Here is a 17,788-nt window from a genome sequence, read left to right on the forward strand (position 1 = left end):
TCAGGATATCTCCTTACCTTCTTTTTGTCCACATCCAGTTCACCAATGTGAAAAGGATTTGCACTTGTTAGATCTGGTGAGAGCACTCAGACTCTACATTTCTCGTACGGCGCCTCTGCGCCGCTCGGATGCACTCTTTGTCCTTGTCGCTGGCCAGCGTAAAGGGTCACAAGCTTCCAAATCAACCCTGGCTCGGTGGATCAAGGAGCCAATTATCGAAGCTTACCGTTCGGCTGGGCTTCCGGTTCCCTCAGGGCTGAAGGCCCATTCTACCAGGGCCGTGGGCGCGTCCTGGGCTTTGAGGCACCAGGCTACGGCTCAGCAGGTGTGTCAGGCAGCTACCTGGTCGAGCCTGCACACTTTCACGAAGCACTATCAGGTGCATACCTATGCTTCGGCGGATGCCAGCCTAGGTAGACGAGTCCTTCAGGCGGCGGTTGCCCACCTGTAGGAAAGGGCCGTTTTACGGCTCTATTACGAGGTATTATTTTACCCACCCAGGGACTGCTTTTGTACGTCCCAATTGTCTGGGTCTCCCAATGGAGCGACAAAGAAGGGAATTTTGTTTTACTTACCGTAAATTCCTTTTCTTCTAGCTCTAATTGGGAGACCCAGCACCCGCCCCTGTTTTTTTGTGTACACATGTTGTTCATGTTGAATGGTTTCAGTTCTCCGATATTCCTTCGGATTGAAGTTACTTTAAACCAGTTTATAATTCTTTTTCCTCCTTCTTGCTTTTGCACCAAAACTGAGGAGCCCGTGGGAGCATGGGGGTGTATAGGCAGAAGGGGAGGGGCTTAACACTTTTGAGTGTAATACTTTGTGCGGCCTCCGGAGGCATAGCCTATACACCCAATTGTCTGGGTCTCCCAATTAGAGCTAGAAGAAAAGGAATTTACGGTAAGTAAACAAAATTCCCTTCTTTCACCACCTATTGGCGGGCAAGCACATCCGAGTCCAGTCAGACAACACGACAGCGGTTGCCTACATCAATCACCAAGGCGGGACACGCAGCCGCCTGGCAATGTTGGAGGTACAACGCATCCTTCAATGGACGGAGGACTCCAAGTCCACCATATCCGCAGTCCACATCCCAGGCGTGGAAAACTGGGAGGCAGATTATCTCAGCCGTCAAACCGTGGACAGTGGCGAGTGGTCCCTGCATCCGGCAGTGTTTCAGTCAATCTGCCGCAAGTGGGGCACTCCGGAAGTGGACCTAATGGCATCCCGTCACAACAACAAGGTTCCGGTTTACGTGGCTCGCTCCCACGATCCTCAGGCCTTCGCCGCGGACGCTCTGGTTCAAGACTGGTCCCAGTTTCGTCTGTCCTACGTGTTTCCTCCTCTAGCTCTCTTGCCCAGAGTTCTTCGCAAGATCAGAATGAAGGGCCTTCGAGTCATCCTCATTGCTCCGGACTGGCCCAGGCGAGCTTGGTACCCAGACCTGCTCCATCTGTCCGTAGAGGTGCCGTGGCATCTTCCGGACCGTCCAGACCTTCTCTCACAAGGTCCGTTTTTCCGCCAGAATTCTGCGGCTCTCAGATTGACGGCGTGGCTCTTGAGTCCTGGATCTTGACGACTTCTGGTATCCCCCCTGAAGTCATCTCCACTATGACTCGGGCCCGTAAGTCTTCCTCTGCCAAGATCTATCACAGGACTTGGAAAATTTTCCTGTCCTGGTGTCGCTCTTCCGGCCGTGCTCCTTGGCCTTTTTCCTTGCCGACCCTTCTGTCTTTTCTACAGTCCGGTGTGCAGCTGGGACTGTCCCTCAACTCTCTCAAGGGACAAGTCTCGGCTCTGTCAGTGCTGTTCCAGCGGCGTATCGCCCGGCTGGCTCAGGTCCGCGGCCCTTGGATCCCTGGGACCTCAATTTGGTTCTCACGGTTTTGGAGAAACCCCCCTTTGAGCCTCTTAGGGAGGTTTCTTTGTTTCGTCTTTCACAGAAAGTGGTCTTTCTAGTGGCCATAACTTCCCTCAGGAGAGTCTCTGATTTGGCTGCGCTCTCCTCGGAGTCACCTTTGTTGGTTTTTCATCAAGACAAGGTGGTTCTCCGTCCGACTCCGGACTTTCTCCCTAAGGTGGTTTCTCCATTCCACCTTAACCAGGACATTACCCTACCTTCCTTTTGTCCGGCTCCTGTTCATCACTTTGAAAAAGCGTTGCATACTCTGGATCTGGTACGTGCGCTCCGGATCTATGTGTCTCGCAGCGCTGCTCTTAGGCGGTGCACCTCTCTTTTTGTGCTAACCACAGGTCGGCGTAAGGGCCTCTCTGCTTCTAAGCCGACCTTAGCCCGTTGGATTAGGTCGACCATTTCGGATGCCTACCAGTGTTCTCAGGTGCCTCCCCCGCCGGGGATCAAGGCACACTCGACCAGAGCTGTCGGTGCCTCTTGGGCTTTCAGGCACCAGGCTACGGCTCAGCAGGTCTGTCAGGCTGCCACTTGGACTAGTCTGCATACCTTTTCTTTTTCGCTCTATTGGGAGACCCAGACAATTGGGTGTATAGGCTATGCCTCCGGAGGTCGCACAAAGTACTACACTTAAAAGTGTTAGGCCCCTCCCCTTCTGCCTATACACTCCCCGTGCTCCCACGGGCTACTCAGTTTTTTGCTTTGTGCGAAGGAGGTCAGACACGCACAGCACAGCTCCACAGATTAGTCAGCAGCAGCTGCTGACTAGGTCGGATGGAAGAAAAGTGGGCCCATATAGGGCCCCCAGCATGCTCCCTTCTCACCCCACTTTTGTCGGCGGTGTTGTTAAGGTTGAGGTATCCATTGCGGGTACGGAGGCTGGAGCCCACATGCTGTTTTTTCCTTCCCCATCCCCCTTAGGGCTCTGGGTGAAGTGGGATCTTATCTGTCTCCAGGCACTGAGACCGGGCTTCATCCACAACTCCTGTGGAGCCTGATGGATAGGAGCCGATACCGTTCAGGGACATGGCCCTGCATCTTAAAGGTACTCTGTATCCCTATGGGGACCGCGCACGGCATCACCTCAGCTTTGCTGGGTGTGCTAGTGCACCTGGGACCGCGGCGCTGACCGGGTCTATATGTGCCATTACACACTCAGCGTCGCTGAGTGTGTTTATATGTAAAGGCTACCGCACTGACCGCCGTTGCCACGAGACTGCGGCGTGGCTGGGACTTGTAGTTCGCCGGGGACTTTCACGCGACCGCGCTTTTACGGCGGCCGCGTTTATTACTACAGTCCCCGGCTTCATTGCGGCCTAGTTTCCCTTGTTTTCTCCCGCCCTCAGCCCTGACAGGCAGGGGAAGGGCGGGACGCTGCACGGAGCGAGCAGCGATGAGGGCTGGAGTATGATTTACATGCTCCACTCCCCTCACTGTGCACAGTATGAGCGCCCGTTTCGCGCTCTTTCTAGGCCACGCCCACAGCTTCCTCAGCTCGTCAGGACGCCGCAGCCATTCCTGTCAGCTCCACCGACGCTGCAGAGAGGGACATATTCATGGGAGACCCAGACACGGTCTCTGGTGGCCTCACAACCGCTTAGGCGGCTGGTAAGCAGCACATGTGGTGCTAGCCCCATGGTGCTGTATTGTATTGGTACATTATTTGTGTACTGTATATAATTTACACTGTATGAGCACAGTTCTTTCTGGCTATATACCCTATTGTGTTACTCAGGGAAAACTATAGCATGGCGCCCATAAACGGCAGGGGTGCCAAAACACAGGCTTATTATGTTGCCTGCGCCGCATGTAAGACCCAGCTACCGGCAAGTTCCACTGACCCTCATTGTGTACAGTGTTCGACCCCTGTGACACTTCCTCAGCCGGATCCTCTGCTAAGAGGGGCCCAGGGGGAGCCACCTGTTGACACTGTCCAGGTGACGGGGACTGAGTTTGCAGCCTTTAAGGATCAACTCTCTGAGACTATGGCTAAGATACTAGAAGCCTTGCAGTCCAGACCGGTATCTCAGCAAAGGGACTCTGTTGAATCATTGTTCCCTGACCCCCCTCAATTGGACCAACAATGTCCTCACGGGGTATCTCATACATCCCAGACGGAGGGTTCGGACTTAGAACCTAGCCCCAGATCGTCTAAGCGGGCCCGCTTAGAATTTCCCTCGACATCATATTGTTTAGGGTCTCAGCGGGGGGATTCTCTGGTTGATGATGCGGAAACAGCTGATCAGGATTCTGATCCTGGGAGCGCTCTCAATCTTAATTCTCCAGACGAGGACGTCATAGTGAATGATCTTATTGCATCCATTCATCAGTTGCTGGATATTCTTCCCTCAGCCCCTCTGGCGGAGGAGTCTGTTTCTCAGCAGGAGAAATTTCGCTTCAGGTTCCCCAAGCGTACACAGAGTATGTTTCTAGACCACTCTGATTTCAGAGAGGCAATCCAGAATCACCATGCTTGTCCGGATAAGCGTTTCTCTAAGCGCCTTAAGGATACACGTTTTCCTTTTCCCCAGGAAGTGGTTTAAGGTTGGATTCAATGTCCCAAAGTGGATCCTCCAATCTCCAGACTGGCGGCTAGATCCATACTTGCAGTGGAAGATGGGGCCTCGCTTAAAGATGCCACTGACAGGCAGATGGAGCTCTGGATGAAATCCATCTATGAAGCTATCGGAGCTTCTTTTGCCCCAGCATTCGCAGCCGTATGGGCGCTACCAGCTATATCAGCAGGTCAAGCGAAAATTGAAGCGGCCGCGCCACAAGTGGCTTCCATTACCTCCCAGACCTCGGCAATTGCGTCTTACACTATGAATGCTGTCCTGGACTCTGTGAGCCGTACGGCAGTTGCGACCGCCAATTCGGTAGTAGTCCGCAGGGCCTTGTGGCTACGGGAGTGGAAGGCAGATTCCGCTTCCAAAAAGCGTTTAACCGGTTTGCCAATTTCTGGCGACAGGCTCTTTGGCGAGCGCCTGGATGAAATCATCAAACAATCCAAGGGAAAGGATACTTCCTTACCCCAGTCCAAGCAGAACCTCTCCCAACAGAGGAGAGGGCAGTCGAGGTTTCGGTCCTTTCGGAGCGCGGGCAGGTCCCAATTCTCCTCGTCTAAAAGGTCTCAGAAAGAACAAAGGAACTCTGATGCATGGCGGTCTAAGTCACGTCCTAAAAAGGTCATTGGGAGCACCGCTAACAAAGCGGCTGCCTCATGACTTTCTACCTCCTCTAGTAGCATCCTCGGTCGATGGCAGGCTCTCCCGCTTTTGCGACACCTGGCTGCCACAAATAAAAGACCGCTGGGTGAGAGACATTCTCTCTCACGGTTACAAGATAGAGTTCATCTCTCGTCCCCCGACTCGATTCTTCCGGTCCTCTCCGCCTCCCGAGCGAGCCGAGGCTCTTCGGCAGGCGCTGGGCACCCTGAAGGCAGAAGGAGTGGTGGTCCCTGTTCCTCTTCAGCAACAGGTCCATGGTTTTTACTCCAACTTGTTTGTGGTCCCAAAGAAGGACGGGTCCTTCCGTCCTGTCCTGGACCTGAAACTTCTCAACAAACACGTAAAGACCAGGCGGTTCCGGATGGAATCCCTCCGTTCCGTCATCGCCTCAATGTCCCAGGGAGATTTCCTTGCATCGATGGATATCAAAGATGCTTATCTCCACGTTCCGATTGCCCCAGAGCACCAGCGCTTCTTGCGCTTCGCCATAGGAAACGAACATCTGCAGTTCGTGGCACTGCCATTCGGCCTGGCAACAGCCCCACGGGTTTTCACCAAGGTTATGGCTACTGTAGTAGCGGTCCTCCATTCTCAGGGTCACTCTGTGATCCCGTACTTGGACGGTCTGTTGATCAAGGCACCCTCTCAAGAGGCATGCCAACACAGCCTCGACGCTACCCTGGAGACTCTCCAGAGTTTCGGGTGGATCATCAATTTTCCAAAGTCAAATCTGACACAGTCCCTTTCGCGCAGTTTCACCTGCGTCCTCTATTCTGGGAAGTAGTCACGACGGACGCAAGTCTGTCAGGGTGGGGAGCGGTTTTTTCTCCACCACAGGACTCAGGGTACGTGGTCCCGGCAAGAGTCCTCGCTTCAGATCAATGTTCTGGAAATTCGGGCAGTGTATCTTGCCCTGAAAGCGTTCCAGCAGTGGCTGGAAGGCAAGCAGATCCGAATTCAGTCGGACAATTCCACAGCGGTGGCATACATCAACCACCAAGGCGGCACACGCAGTCGACAAGCCTTCCAGGAAGTCCGGCGGATTTTGATGTGGGTGGAAGCCACGGCCTCCACCATATCCGCAGTTCACATCCCAGGCGTGGAAAACTGGGAAGCAGATTATCTCAGTCGCCAGGGCATGGACGCAGGGGAATGGTCCCTTCACCCGGACGTTTTTCAGGAGATCTGTTGCCGCTGGGGGGTGCCGGACGTCGACCTCATGGCGTCCCGGCACAACAACAGTGGTACCCGGATCTGTGGCATCTCACGGTCGGCCAACCGTGGGCACTACCAGACCGACCAGACTTGCTGTCTCAAGGGCCGTTTTTTCCATCTGAATTCTGCGGCCCTCAACCTGACTGTGTGGCCATTGAGTCCTGGATCCTAGCGTCTTCAGGGTTATCTCAAGAAGTCATTGCCACTATGAGACAGGCTAGGAAACCAACGTCCGCCAAGATTTATCACAGGACGTGGAAAATTTTCCTGTCGTGGTGCTCTGCTCAGGGTTTTTCTCCCTGGCCATTTGCATTACCTACTTTTCTGTCCTTCCTTCAATCTGGACTGAAAAAGGGTTTGTCGCTCGGTTCCCTTAAGGGACAAGTTTCAGCGCTCTCTGTGTTTTTCCAGAAGCGCCTAGCTAGACTTCCACAGGTACGCACGTTCCTGCAGGGAGTTTGTCACATCGTTCCACCTTACAAGCGAACGTTAGAACCCTGGGATCTAAACAGGGTGCTGATAGTTCTTCAGAAACCACCATTCGAGCCAATGAGAGATATCTCCCTCTCACGAATTTCGCAGAAAGTGGTTTTTCTGGTAGCAGTCACTTCTCTTCGGAGAGTGTCTGAGCTAGCAGCGTTGTCGTGCAAAGCCCTTTTTCTGGTTTTTCACCAGGACAAGGTGGTTCTACGTCCGGTTCCGGAATTTCTCCCTAAGGTGGTATCCACCTTTTCATCTCAATCAGGATATTTCCTTACCCTCTTTTTATCCTCATCCAGTTCACCAATGTGAAAAGGATTTGCACTTGTTAGATCTGGTGAGAGCACTCAGACTCTACATTTCTCGTACGGCGCCCCTGCGCCGCTCGGATGCACTCTTTGTCCTTGTCGCTGGCCAGCGTAAAGGATCACAGGCTTCCAAATCAACCCTGGCTCGGTGGATCAAGGAGCCAATTATCGAAGCTTACCGTTCGGCTGGGCTTCCGGTTCCCTCAGGGCTGAAGGCCCATTCTACCAGAGCCGTGGGAGCGTCCTGGGCTTTGAGGCACCAGGCTACGGCTCAGCAGGTGTGTCAGGCGGCTACCTGGTCGAGCCTGCACACTTTCACGAAGCACTATCAGGTGCATATCTATGCTGCGGCGGATGCCAGCCTAGGTAGACGAGTCCTCCAGGCGGCGGTTGCCCACCTGTAGGAAAGGGCCGTTTTACGGCTCTCTTACGAGGTATTATTTTACCCACCCAGGGACTGCTTTTGGACGTCCCAATTGTCTGGGTCTCCCAATAGAGCGAAAAAGAAGGGAATTTTGTTTACTTACCGTAAATTCCTTTTCTTCTAGCTCTAATTGGGAGACCCAGCGCCCGCCCCTGTTTTTTTGTGTGCACATGTTGTTCATGTTGAATGGTTTCAGTTCTCCGAGTTTCCTTCGGATTGAAGTTACTTTAAACCAGTTTATAATTATTTTCTTCGGCGCTCCATTGGGAGACCCAGACGATTGGGTGTATAGCTACTGCCTCCGGAGGCCACACAAAGCATTACACTAAAAAGTGTAATGCCCCTCCCCTTCTGGCTATACACCCCCCGTGGGATCACGGCTGCTCAGTTTTCAAGCTTTGTGCGAAGGAGGTCAGACATCCACGCATAGCTCCACTGTTTAGTCAGCAGTAGCTGCTGACTATATCGGATGGAAGAAAAGAGGGCCCATACTAAAGGGCCCCCAGCATGCTCCCTTCTCACCCCACTTTTGTTGGCGGTGTTTGTTAAGGTTGAGGTACCCATTGCGGGTACGGAGGCTGGAGCCCACATGCTGTTTTCCTTCTCCATCCCCCTGAGGGCTCTGGTGAAGTGGGATCTTACCGGCCTCCAGACTCTGAGGCCGGGCTCCATCCACAGACCCGGAGATCCTGCTGGATACGGAGCTGGGTACCATCAGGGACAAGGCCCTGCAACATTCAGGTACTCTGTGTCCCCGTGCAGACAGGCACAGACACACTCCAGCGTTGCTGGGTGTTCTAGTGCGCCGGGGACAGTAGCGCTGCGCGCCTGGGTTTTACTCACTGCAGCTTAGCTGAGTGAGTTTATGTGGGGAACTACCGCGCCGGCCGCCATGGAGACAGCGGCGCGGCTGAGACTTGTGGTGCGCCGGGGACTTCGCGCCGACCGTGCTTTTACGACGGCAGCGCTGATAAATCTAGTCCCCGGCTTCTGCGGCCTAGTTACGTTCGTTCCCGCCCCCAGCCCTGTCAGTCAGGGCAGGGGAGAGACGCTGTACAGTAGTCAGCGCCGAGGGCTGGAGTCTTATTTACATACTCCAGCCCTCTCACTGGGCACAGTGGGACGCCAGTTCCCGCTCTTTGTCTGCAGCACGCCCACGGCCCGCCCCTCTTCACAGGACGCCGGCAGCCATTCCTGCACGCAGTCTGAGCTGGAGAACGGACATAGCCCTGGGAGACCCAGACAGGGGATTCTGGCGACCACACACCCGCTATTAAGCGGGCGGTAAGCAGCACCTAAGTGCTGACCCCACTAGTGCCACAGTGTTGTTTTGTGTACTTTTGTTTGTACATATATATATATATATTGCACTGTACGGTCGCTTCTTGGCTTATACCCCTATATTGGGAGACAACAGCATGTCATCCGCAAAAAGCAAGGGTGCCAAGGCACGGGCTTCATATGCTGCCTGTACCGCGTGTGGGGCTGATCTACCGGCAGGTTCCACTGACCCCCATTGTGTGCAATGTTCGGTCCCTGTGCCACTTCGTCAGCCGGAGTCTATGCTAGTAGTGGCCCAGGCAGAGACGCCTGTGAATCCTGCCCCGGTGACGGGGACAGAGTTTGCAGTTTTTGCTGATAAGATGTCTGTGACTATGACAAAAATTCTAGAAACCTTGCAGTCCAGGCCGGTCACTCAGACCATGGGCACTGCTGATTCAATGTTCCCCGGTCCCCCTCAGTTGGAACTAATCCGTGCTCCAAGGGGGTCCCAGGCATCACAGGCTGAAGGCTCTGACTCGGACGACAGTCCCAGGCAGCCTAAGCGAGCTCGCTGGGAGAGACACTCGGCGTCATCACGCTGGTCAGAGTCTCAGCGAGAGGATTCTCTGTATGATGACACAGAACTAGGTGATCAGGAGTCTAATCCTGAGACTGCTCTCAACCTGGATACCCCTGATGGTGACGCCATGGTGAATGATCTTATAGCGGCCATCAATAGACTGCTGGATATTTCTCCTCCAGCGGAGGATGCAGCAGCACAGCAGGAGAAATTCCATTTTAGGTATCCCAAACGTAAATTGAGCTCTTTTCTGGACCACGCGGACTTCAGAGAAGCAGTCCAGAAACACCATGCTTCTCCAGATAAGCGTTTCTCCAAACGTCTTAAGGATACACGTTATCCCTTTCCCCCTTACGTGGTCAAACGCTGGACCCAGTGTCCAAAGGTGGACCCCCCAATCTCCAGGCTTGCGGCTAGATCCATAGTTGCAGTAGAAGATGGGGCTTCACTTAAAGATGCCAATGACAGACAGATGGACCTTTGGTTGAAATCTGTCTATGAAGCTATCGGTGCGTCGTTTGCTCCAGCATTCGCAGCCGTGTGGGCACTCCAAGCTATTTCAGCTGGTCTAGCGCAGGTGGACTCGATCATACGTCCATCAGTGCCGCAAGTGGCGTCCTTGACCTCGCAAATGTCTGCGTTTGCGACTTACGCTATCAATGCGGTCTTGGACTCTACCAGCCGTACGTCAATGGCGTCCGCCAACTCGGTGGTTTTACGCAGAGCCTTATGGTTAAAAGAATGGAAAGCAGATTCTGCTTCCAAAAAATGCTTAACCAGTTTGCCATTATCTCAAGACAGGCTGTTTGGTGAGCAATTGGCGGAAATCATTAAACAGTCCAAGGGTAAGGACTCTTCCTTACCCCAGCCCAGATCAAGCAAACCTCAGCAGTGGAAGGGACAGTCGAGGTTTCGGTCCTTTCGAGGTTCGGGCAGGACCCAATTCTCCTCGTCCAAAAGGACTCAGAAGGAGCAGAGGAGCTCAGATTCCTGGCGGACTCACTCACGTCCAAAGAAAGCAGCCGGAGGAACCGCTTCCAAGCCGGCTGCCTCATGACTTTCGGCCTCCTCTCTCCGCATCCTCGGTCGGTGGCAGGCTCTCCCGCTTTTGCGGCATTTGGCTGCCACAGGTCAAAGACCGGTGGGTAACAGACATTTTGTCTCACGGGTACCGGATAGAGTTCAGTTCTCGTCCTCCGCCTCGGTTCTTCAGAACTTCCCCACATCCCGACCGAGCCGATGCTCTTCTGCAAGCGGTGTGCTCTCTAAGGGCAGAGGGAGTGGTGATCCCTGTTCCTCTTCTGGAAAGAGGTCAGGGTTTTTACTCCAATCTATTTGTGGTGCCAAAAAAGGACGGCTCTTTCTGTCCTGTTCTGGACCTAAAACTGCTCAACAAGCACGTGAAAACCAGGCGGTTCCGGATGGAATCCCTCCGCTCCGTCATTGCCTCGATGTCTCAAGGAGATTTCCTAGCATCAATAGACATCAAAGATGCTTATCTCCACGTGCCGATTGCCCCAGAGCACCAGCGTTTTCTACGCTTCGTTATAGGAGACGAACACTTTCAGTTCATAGCCCTGCCGTTTGGTCTGGCGACAGCCCCACGGGTTTTCACCAAGGTCATGGCAGCAGTGGTAGCAGTCTTGCACTCTCAGGGACACTCGATGATCCCTTACTTGGACGATCTACTTGTCAAGGCACCCTCTCAAGAGGCATGCCAACACAGCCTGAACGTTGCGCTGGAGACTCTCCAGACTTTCGGGTGGATCATCAACTTTTCAAAGTCAAATCTGTCACCGACCCAATCACTAACATATCTTGGCATGGAGTTTCATACTCTCTCAGCGACAGTGAAGCTTCCGATGGACAAGCAGCGTTCACTACAGACAGGGGTGCACTCTCTCCTTCAGGGCCAGTCGCACCCCTTAAGACGCCTCATGCACTTCCTGGGGAAGATGGTGGCAGCAATGGAGGCAGTTCCGTTTGCGCAGTTTCATCTGCGCCCACTTCAATGGGACATTCTCCGCCAATGGGACGGGAAGTCGACGTCCTTGGACAGGAAAGTCTCCCTTTCCCAGACGGCCAAGGACTCTCTTCAATGGTGGCTTCTTCCCACCTCATTATCACAGGGAAGGTCCTTCCTACCCCCATCTTGGGCGGTGGTCACGACAGACGCGAGTCTGTCAGGGTGGGGAGCAGTTTTTCTCCACCACAGGGCTCAGGGTACGTGGACTCAGCAGGAGTCCACCCTTCAGATCAATGTTCTGGAAATCAGGGCAGTGTATCTTGCCCTACAAGCCTTTCAGCAGTGGCTGGAAGGAAAGCAGATCCGAATTCAGTCGGACAACTCCACAGCGGTGGCATACATCAACCACCAAGGCGGGACACGCAGTCGGCAAGCCTTCCAGGAAGTCCGGCGGATTCTGATGTGGGTGGAAGCCACGGCCTCCACCATATCCGCAGTTCACATTCCCGGCGTAGAAAACTGGGAAGCGGACTTCCTCAGTCGCCAGGGTATGGACGCAGGGGAATGGTCCCTTCACCCGGACGTGTTTCAGGAAATCTGTCGCCGCTGGGGAAGGCCGGACGTCGATCTAATGGCGTCCCGGCACAACAACAAGGTCCCAACTTTCATGGCACGGTCTCGCGATCACAGAGCTCTGGCGGCAGACGCCTTAGTGCAAGATTGGTCGCAGTTCCAACTGCCCTATGTGTTTCCCCCTCTGGCACTCTTGCCCAGAGTGCTACGCAAGATCAGGTCCGATTGCCGCCGCGCCCTGCTCGTCACCCCAGACTGGCCGAGAAGGTCGTGGTATCCGGATCTGTGACATCTCACGGTCGGCCAACCGTGGGCGCTACCAGACCGGCCAGACTTACTGTCACAAGGGCCGTTTTTCCATCTGAATTCTGCGGCCCTGAACCTGACTGTGTGGCCATTGAGTCCTGGATACTAGCTTCTTCAGGATTATCTCAAGGGGTCGTGGCCACCATGAGACAGGCTAGGAAGCCCACGTCTGCTAAGATCTACCACAGAACGTGGAAGATTTTCTTATCCTGGTGCTCGGCACAGGGAGTGTCCCCCTGGCCATTTGCATTGCCTACTTTTCTTTCCTTCCTGCAATCTGGTTTGGAAAAGGCTTCTCGCTCGGCTCCCTTAAAGGGCAAGTCTCAGCGCTATCGGTATTTTTTCAAAAGCGTCTAGCACGACTTCCTCAGGTACGCACGTTCCTGTAGGGGGTTTGTCACATCGTCCCTCCGTACAAACGGCCGTTAGATCCATGGGATCTGAACAGGGTACTAGTTACTCTCCAGAAGCCGCCCTTCGAGCCTCTGAAAGATGTTTCACTTTCCCGGCTCTCACAGAAAGTGGCCTTTCGGGTAGCGGTCACGTCTCTTCGGAGGGTATCCGAGCTGGCAGCGCTGTCATCCAAAGCTCCCTTCCTGGTTTTTCACCAGGACAAGGTAGTGCTGCGCCCGATTCAGGAGTTTCTCCCTAAGGTGGTATCCTCTTTTCATCTCAATCAGGATATCTCCTTGCCTTCCTTTTGTCCTCATCCAGTTCATAGGTATGAAAAGGATTTGCATTTGTTGGATCTCGTGAGAGCACTCAGAATCTACATTTCCCGCACGGCGCCCCTGCGCCGCTCGGATTCACTCTTTGTCCTTGTCGCTGGTAAGCGCAAAGGATCGCAGGCTTCCAAATCCACCCTGGCTCGATGGATCAAGGAACCAATTCTTGAAGCCTACCGTTCTGCTGGGCTTCCGGTTCCATCAGGGCTGAAGGCCCATTCTACCAGAGCCGTGGGTGCGTCCTGGGCATTACGACACCAGGCTACGGCTCAACAGGTGTGCCAGGCAGCTACCTGGTCGAGTCTGCACACTTTCACCAAACATTATCAGGTGCATACCTACGCTTCGGCGGACGCCAGCCTAGGTAGAAGAGTCCTGCAGGCGGCGGTTGCCTCCTCGTAGGAGAGGGCTGTTTTGCAGCTCTAACTTGAGGTATTACTTTACCCACCCAGGGACTGCTTTTGGACGTCCCAATCGTCTGGGTCTCCCAATGGAGCGCCGAAGAAGGGAATTTTGTTACTTACCGTAAATTCCTTTTCTTCTAGCTCCAATTGGGAGACCCAGCACCCGCCCTGTTTCCTTCGGGATTTTTGTTTTTTTCGGGTACACATGTTGTTCATGTTGAACGGTTTCAGTTCTCCGATGTTACTTCGGATTGAATTTGTTTAAACCAATTATTGGCTTTCCTCCTTCTTGCTTTAGCACTAAAACTGAGCAGCCGTGATCCCACGGGGGGTGTATAGCCAGAAGGGGAGGGGCCTTACACTTTTTAGTGTAATGCTTTGTGTGGCCTCCGGAGGCAGTAGCTATACACCCAATCGTCTGGGTCTCCCAATTGGAGCTAGAAGAAAAGGAATTTACGGTAAGTAACAAAATTCCCTTCTTCCCTCCTTCTTGCTTTTGCACCAAAACTGAGTAGCCCGTGGGAGCACGGGGAGTGTATAGGCAGAAGGGGAGGGGCCTAACACTTTTAAGTGTAGTACTTTGTGCGACCTCCGGAGGCATAGCCTATACACCCAATTGTCTGGGTCTCCCAATTAGAGCTAGAAGAAAAGGAATTTACGGTAAGTAAACAAAATTCCCTTCTTCAAAGCACTACCAAGTGCATGCTCATGCTTCGGCAGATGCGAGCTTGGGCAGACGCATCCTTCAGGCGGCTGTCGCCCATTTGTGAAGTTAGGTTCGGCCTACTTCTCAGTTTTTCTGTTTATTCCCACCCATGGACTGCTTTGAGACGTCCCAATGTCTGGGTCTCCCATAGGAACGATAAAGAAAGAGAATTTTGTTTACTTACCGTAAATTCTTTTTCTTAAAGTTCCGTATTGGGAGACCTAGCACCCTCCCTGTTGCCTGTTGGCAGTTTCTTGTTCCGCGTGTTATCACCGGCTGTTGTCGTGGACAGAGTCTCCGGTTGTTCCGGTTCTTGCTCTGTTTTACTTGTGGGTGGCTATTCTCCTTCAGCTTTTGCACTAAACTGGCTAGATCTGGTTCTCCAGGGGGTGTATAAGCTCAGAGGGAGGAGCTACACTTTTGAGTGTAGTACTTTGTGTGTCCTCCGGAGGCAGAAGCTATACACCCAATGTCTGGGTACAATACGGAACTAAAAGAAAAAGAATTTACGGTAAGTAAATAAAATTCTCTTTTTTGTCATAGGTAGTGATCCCAAAGGTGGGATCCTTCTGTCAGATATTTAACTCGCACCCTATGGATTTGCCATAAATCTTAAAGATCCATGTAAAGGGAAATTAGCTGCGGTGGCCACCTCTATTCATCCCCTTATCAGAAAGGACTGGTTTGTGAGACCCCACTTGTGGAGACGTATGACTATCAGACATTCATGGCCTATCCTATGTTTTCATGTAAACCGACCCCTATAAACAATAAAATCCTATCTGCAGTCACCACTAGGGGGAGCTACTGTTCTACTGACTTCAATGTAGAAATTGTGTGGATCAAGCGACCAACACCATATAATAACTAATAATGAGATTGGATTAAACCTGTTTGTTGATAAATGAAAAACGTAGGACAAAAGTTTGATATAACATATAATTAATAATGACTTATATTTACTTATATCTCCTCCTATGTTGTAGAGCGCTTAGAAGCAGAATCAAAGGAGATTCTCCTGGATATTAAATATCCGGCCACTAAGAAACAGGTAACGTGCTTGTTCGTTTTTTTTTTTGTTTTTTTTTTAAACCTCCTGTGCCTTTTGTTTTATTACACAATGAATATTGACATAATGGTGTTTTTTTTTTTTTTCTTATCGTCCATATTTAGGCCTTGGAAAGCCTCCTTGCCAGTGAGCGTGTCCCCCTCCCCTGCCTTACCAGCATCACACAGACCTTGCTGGACTCTCTCAGGAGTCAAGGTACCTGGCTGACATTGACAACTCGCGCCTTTATAACTGGGGTCGTCTACGATCATTACATATGCTGGAAAAAAGAGGCTTCGGGGTTTGGTTCAAAAGATCATTTCACCCGACAAGCAAGTGATCAGCAATCTGTTCTTGTCAAGGGAGGAATTTGGGTGAAGACTGCTAATGGAGTCTTCGTTTGGGATACAGAGATGGTGCCGTATTAGCTGTATACCAGTGCCGATATATCAATGTATCAGACAATGAACACACAGACATGCTCTCCTTGAGCCAGCGTCATCCACTGACTCGTGTATTCGATAGATCCAATTATACAGAAAAGCTACTTCGGCCTTGAAGCTAAACAGGGAGTACTTTTACTCCTTAATTTCTCACAGCGCAGTTTGTTTCTTGTACATTCTTTCTGTGCGAATCTACTGATAAGACTTTGCACGTTTCACATTCTGGCTTCTTTATCTTTAGTTAACCCCTTCATGACTATACAGCTTAGAATTATATTATGGGTCCTTGCGATGGCTACATAGACAGACAGATAATTATACAACTACATCTATATTTTGATTATTTACATACACAGATATTCTTATTACATTTTAAACAAACAAACTACAGCTCAGGCGACCTCCACATTCTCAGTCGCTTCATTGGGGGGAAGCTGCTGCCACCAGGAGGCTGATGCTAAGAATTACACCTAAAGAAAAACACTGCTCCTCCCTTGCAGACTTGATCCCTCTGTGGATACCAGAGTACACCATGTTTTAGTGTAGTTTCAGTAAGAGACGGACACTTTTTTTTTTTTTTGGGCAGCACAAATTATCATCTCACCCGACGAGCGAGTGATCAGCAGCCTATTTGCACTGAGCGTGAAACAAGCGCTCCTGGGAAGACTCCTGCATGATAATTGTGCAGTTTAAAAGGGATTTAGCTCTCCATGTACTTACCTTTTTTTCCAATTTATAAGGCGCACTGGATTATAAGACGCACCCCAAGTTTAGCGTTAAAAAGAAATTGAGGTCTGTTTTATAATCTAGTGGTGTCTTACTAGGGGGGGTGAGAGCGGTGGTGGAGTAGGGCGATGCGGCGGGTGTCCCGGATGCTCACATCCAGAAACTGTCGGAGGTGTGAGTGCTGCAAAGAAATGGCGCCCGGAGTCGGCGTGTGCGCAGATTGGGCTGTTAGCTCAATAACAAGCCGAGATCGCATATGCACACGCACCGACTCAGGGCGCCATTTTCCTTAAGTCCGCTGCTGGGAGATCAGTGAGCCGGAGGCGGCACGTATACAGATGAGATCTTGAGCCGAGCGCTCCATCTGCGCATGCGCCGACTCCAGGCGCCATTATTTGAAGCCCCGCACCATTGACCTTTTCAGGATGGCCCCTGTCTCACCTCCCGCAGCACAGCGCCTGCAGCATCGCCCCTGCCTCCTGTCACCCAGAGTCTCCACCACTTTCCGGTGAGCTACATTTGGATTATAAGACGCACCCCCTCATTTTCCTCCCAAATTTTGGGGATGAAAAAGTGCATTTTATAATCCGAAAAATATGGTATATTGATGGTGGAGATGGACCCGCACACAACAAATTCTCTTTCCCTGCAGAGGTGGAGTACGTGGACGAGGGTCTCCTTGGGTTCTGCGAGAACAAACTAAAACTTCTTCACCTCTATTCATCTGTGCAAAACATCCGCTGTGTCGCAGTGGACGCCGATGCCTCACCATCTACCAAAGTAAGAACCTATCACTAGACAAGGAGGAGAAAAACTGCACAGGATCGGTTTTCAAGGGTTTTATTTGTCAGGAATATCCTGAAATTAATTAATTTTGCTTTTAAAGAGGTATTTCAGCCACATTTATAGGGGTAGGACCAACCAATAGATCCCAGCCCCCCCATCCTGATCAGCTCTTTCCATATGGAAAAGTTCAGACGCTGGATCTGGTGATAATTTAACCCCTTCAGCCCCCGGGCACTTTCCGTTTTTGCGTTTTTGTTTTTTGCTCCCCTTCTTCCGAGAGGCGTAACTTTTTTATTTTTCCATCAATCTTGCCATATAAGGGCTTGTTTTTTTACAGGACGAGTTGTACTTTTAAATGAAACCATAAGTTTTACCATATAGTGTACTGGAAAACGGAAAAAAAAACCATCCAAGTGCGGAAAAATGGCAAAAAAAACTGTGATCGCACAATAGATTTTGGGATATTTTATTCAGTGTTCACTACATGGTAAAACTGATGTGTGGGTGTGACGCCTGAGGTCGGTGCGAGTTTGTAGACACCAGATATGTATAGGTTTACTTGTATTTAAGGGGTTAAAAAAAATTCACAAGCTTGTCCAAAAAAAAGTGGCGCACGTTTTGCACCATTTTCCGAAACCCGTAGCGTTCTCATTTTTCTGGATCTATTGCTCCATTGACTGATTATTTTTTGCGTCT

At 51.6% G+C, this 17,788-nt stretch overlaps 1 protein-coding gene across 2 annotated transcripts in view; it reads left to right on the plus strand.

Annotated features, from left to right (window-relative positions):
• Positions 1-17,788, plus strand: part of RAB3GAP2 (RAB3 GTPase activating non-catalytic protein subunit 2) — a 172,326-nt gene that overhangs the window by 103,370 nt on the left and 51,168 nt on the right. For both annotated transcript variants that reach the window (XM_075339111.1, XM_075339112.1), the window contains exons 17-19: positions 15,076-15,140; positions 15,263-15,353; positions 16,959-17,086. In XM_075339111.1, coding sequence (XP_075195226.1) covers positions 15,076-15,140; positions 15,263-15,353; positions 16,959-17,086 — 284 coding nt within the window. The remainder of the gene's footprint in view (positions 1-15,075; positions 15,141-15,262; positions 15,354-16,958; positions 17,087-17,788) is intronic.

Source organism: Anomaloglossus baeobatrachus, chromosome 3 (genome assembly GCF_048569485.1).
Source record: "Anomaloglossus baeobatrachus isolate aAnoBae1 chromosome 3, aAnoBae1.hap1, whole genome shotgun sequence".
Classification (NCBI taxonomy): Eukaryota; Metazoa; Chordata; class Amphibia; order Anura; family Aromobatidae; genus Anomaloglossus; species Anomaloglossus baeobatrachus.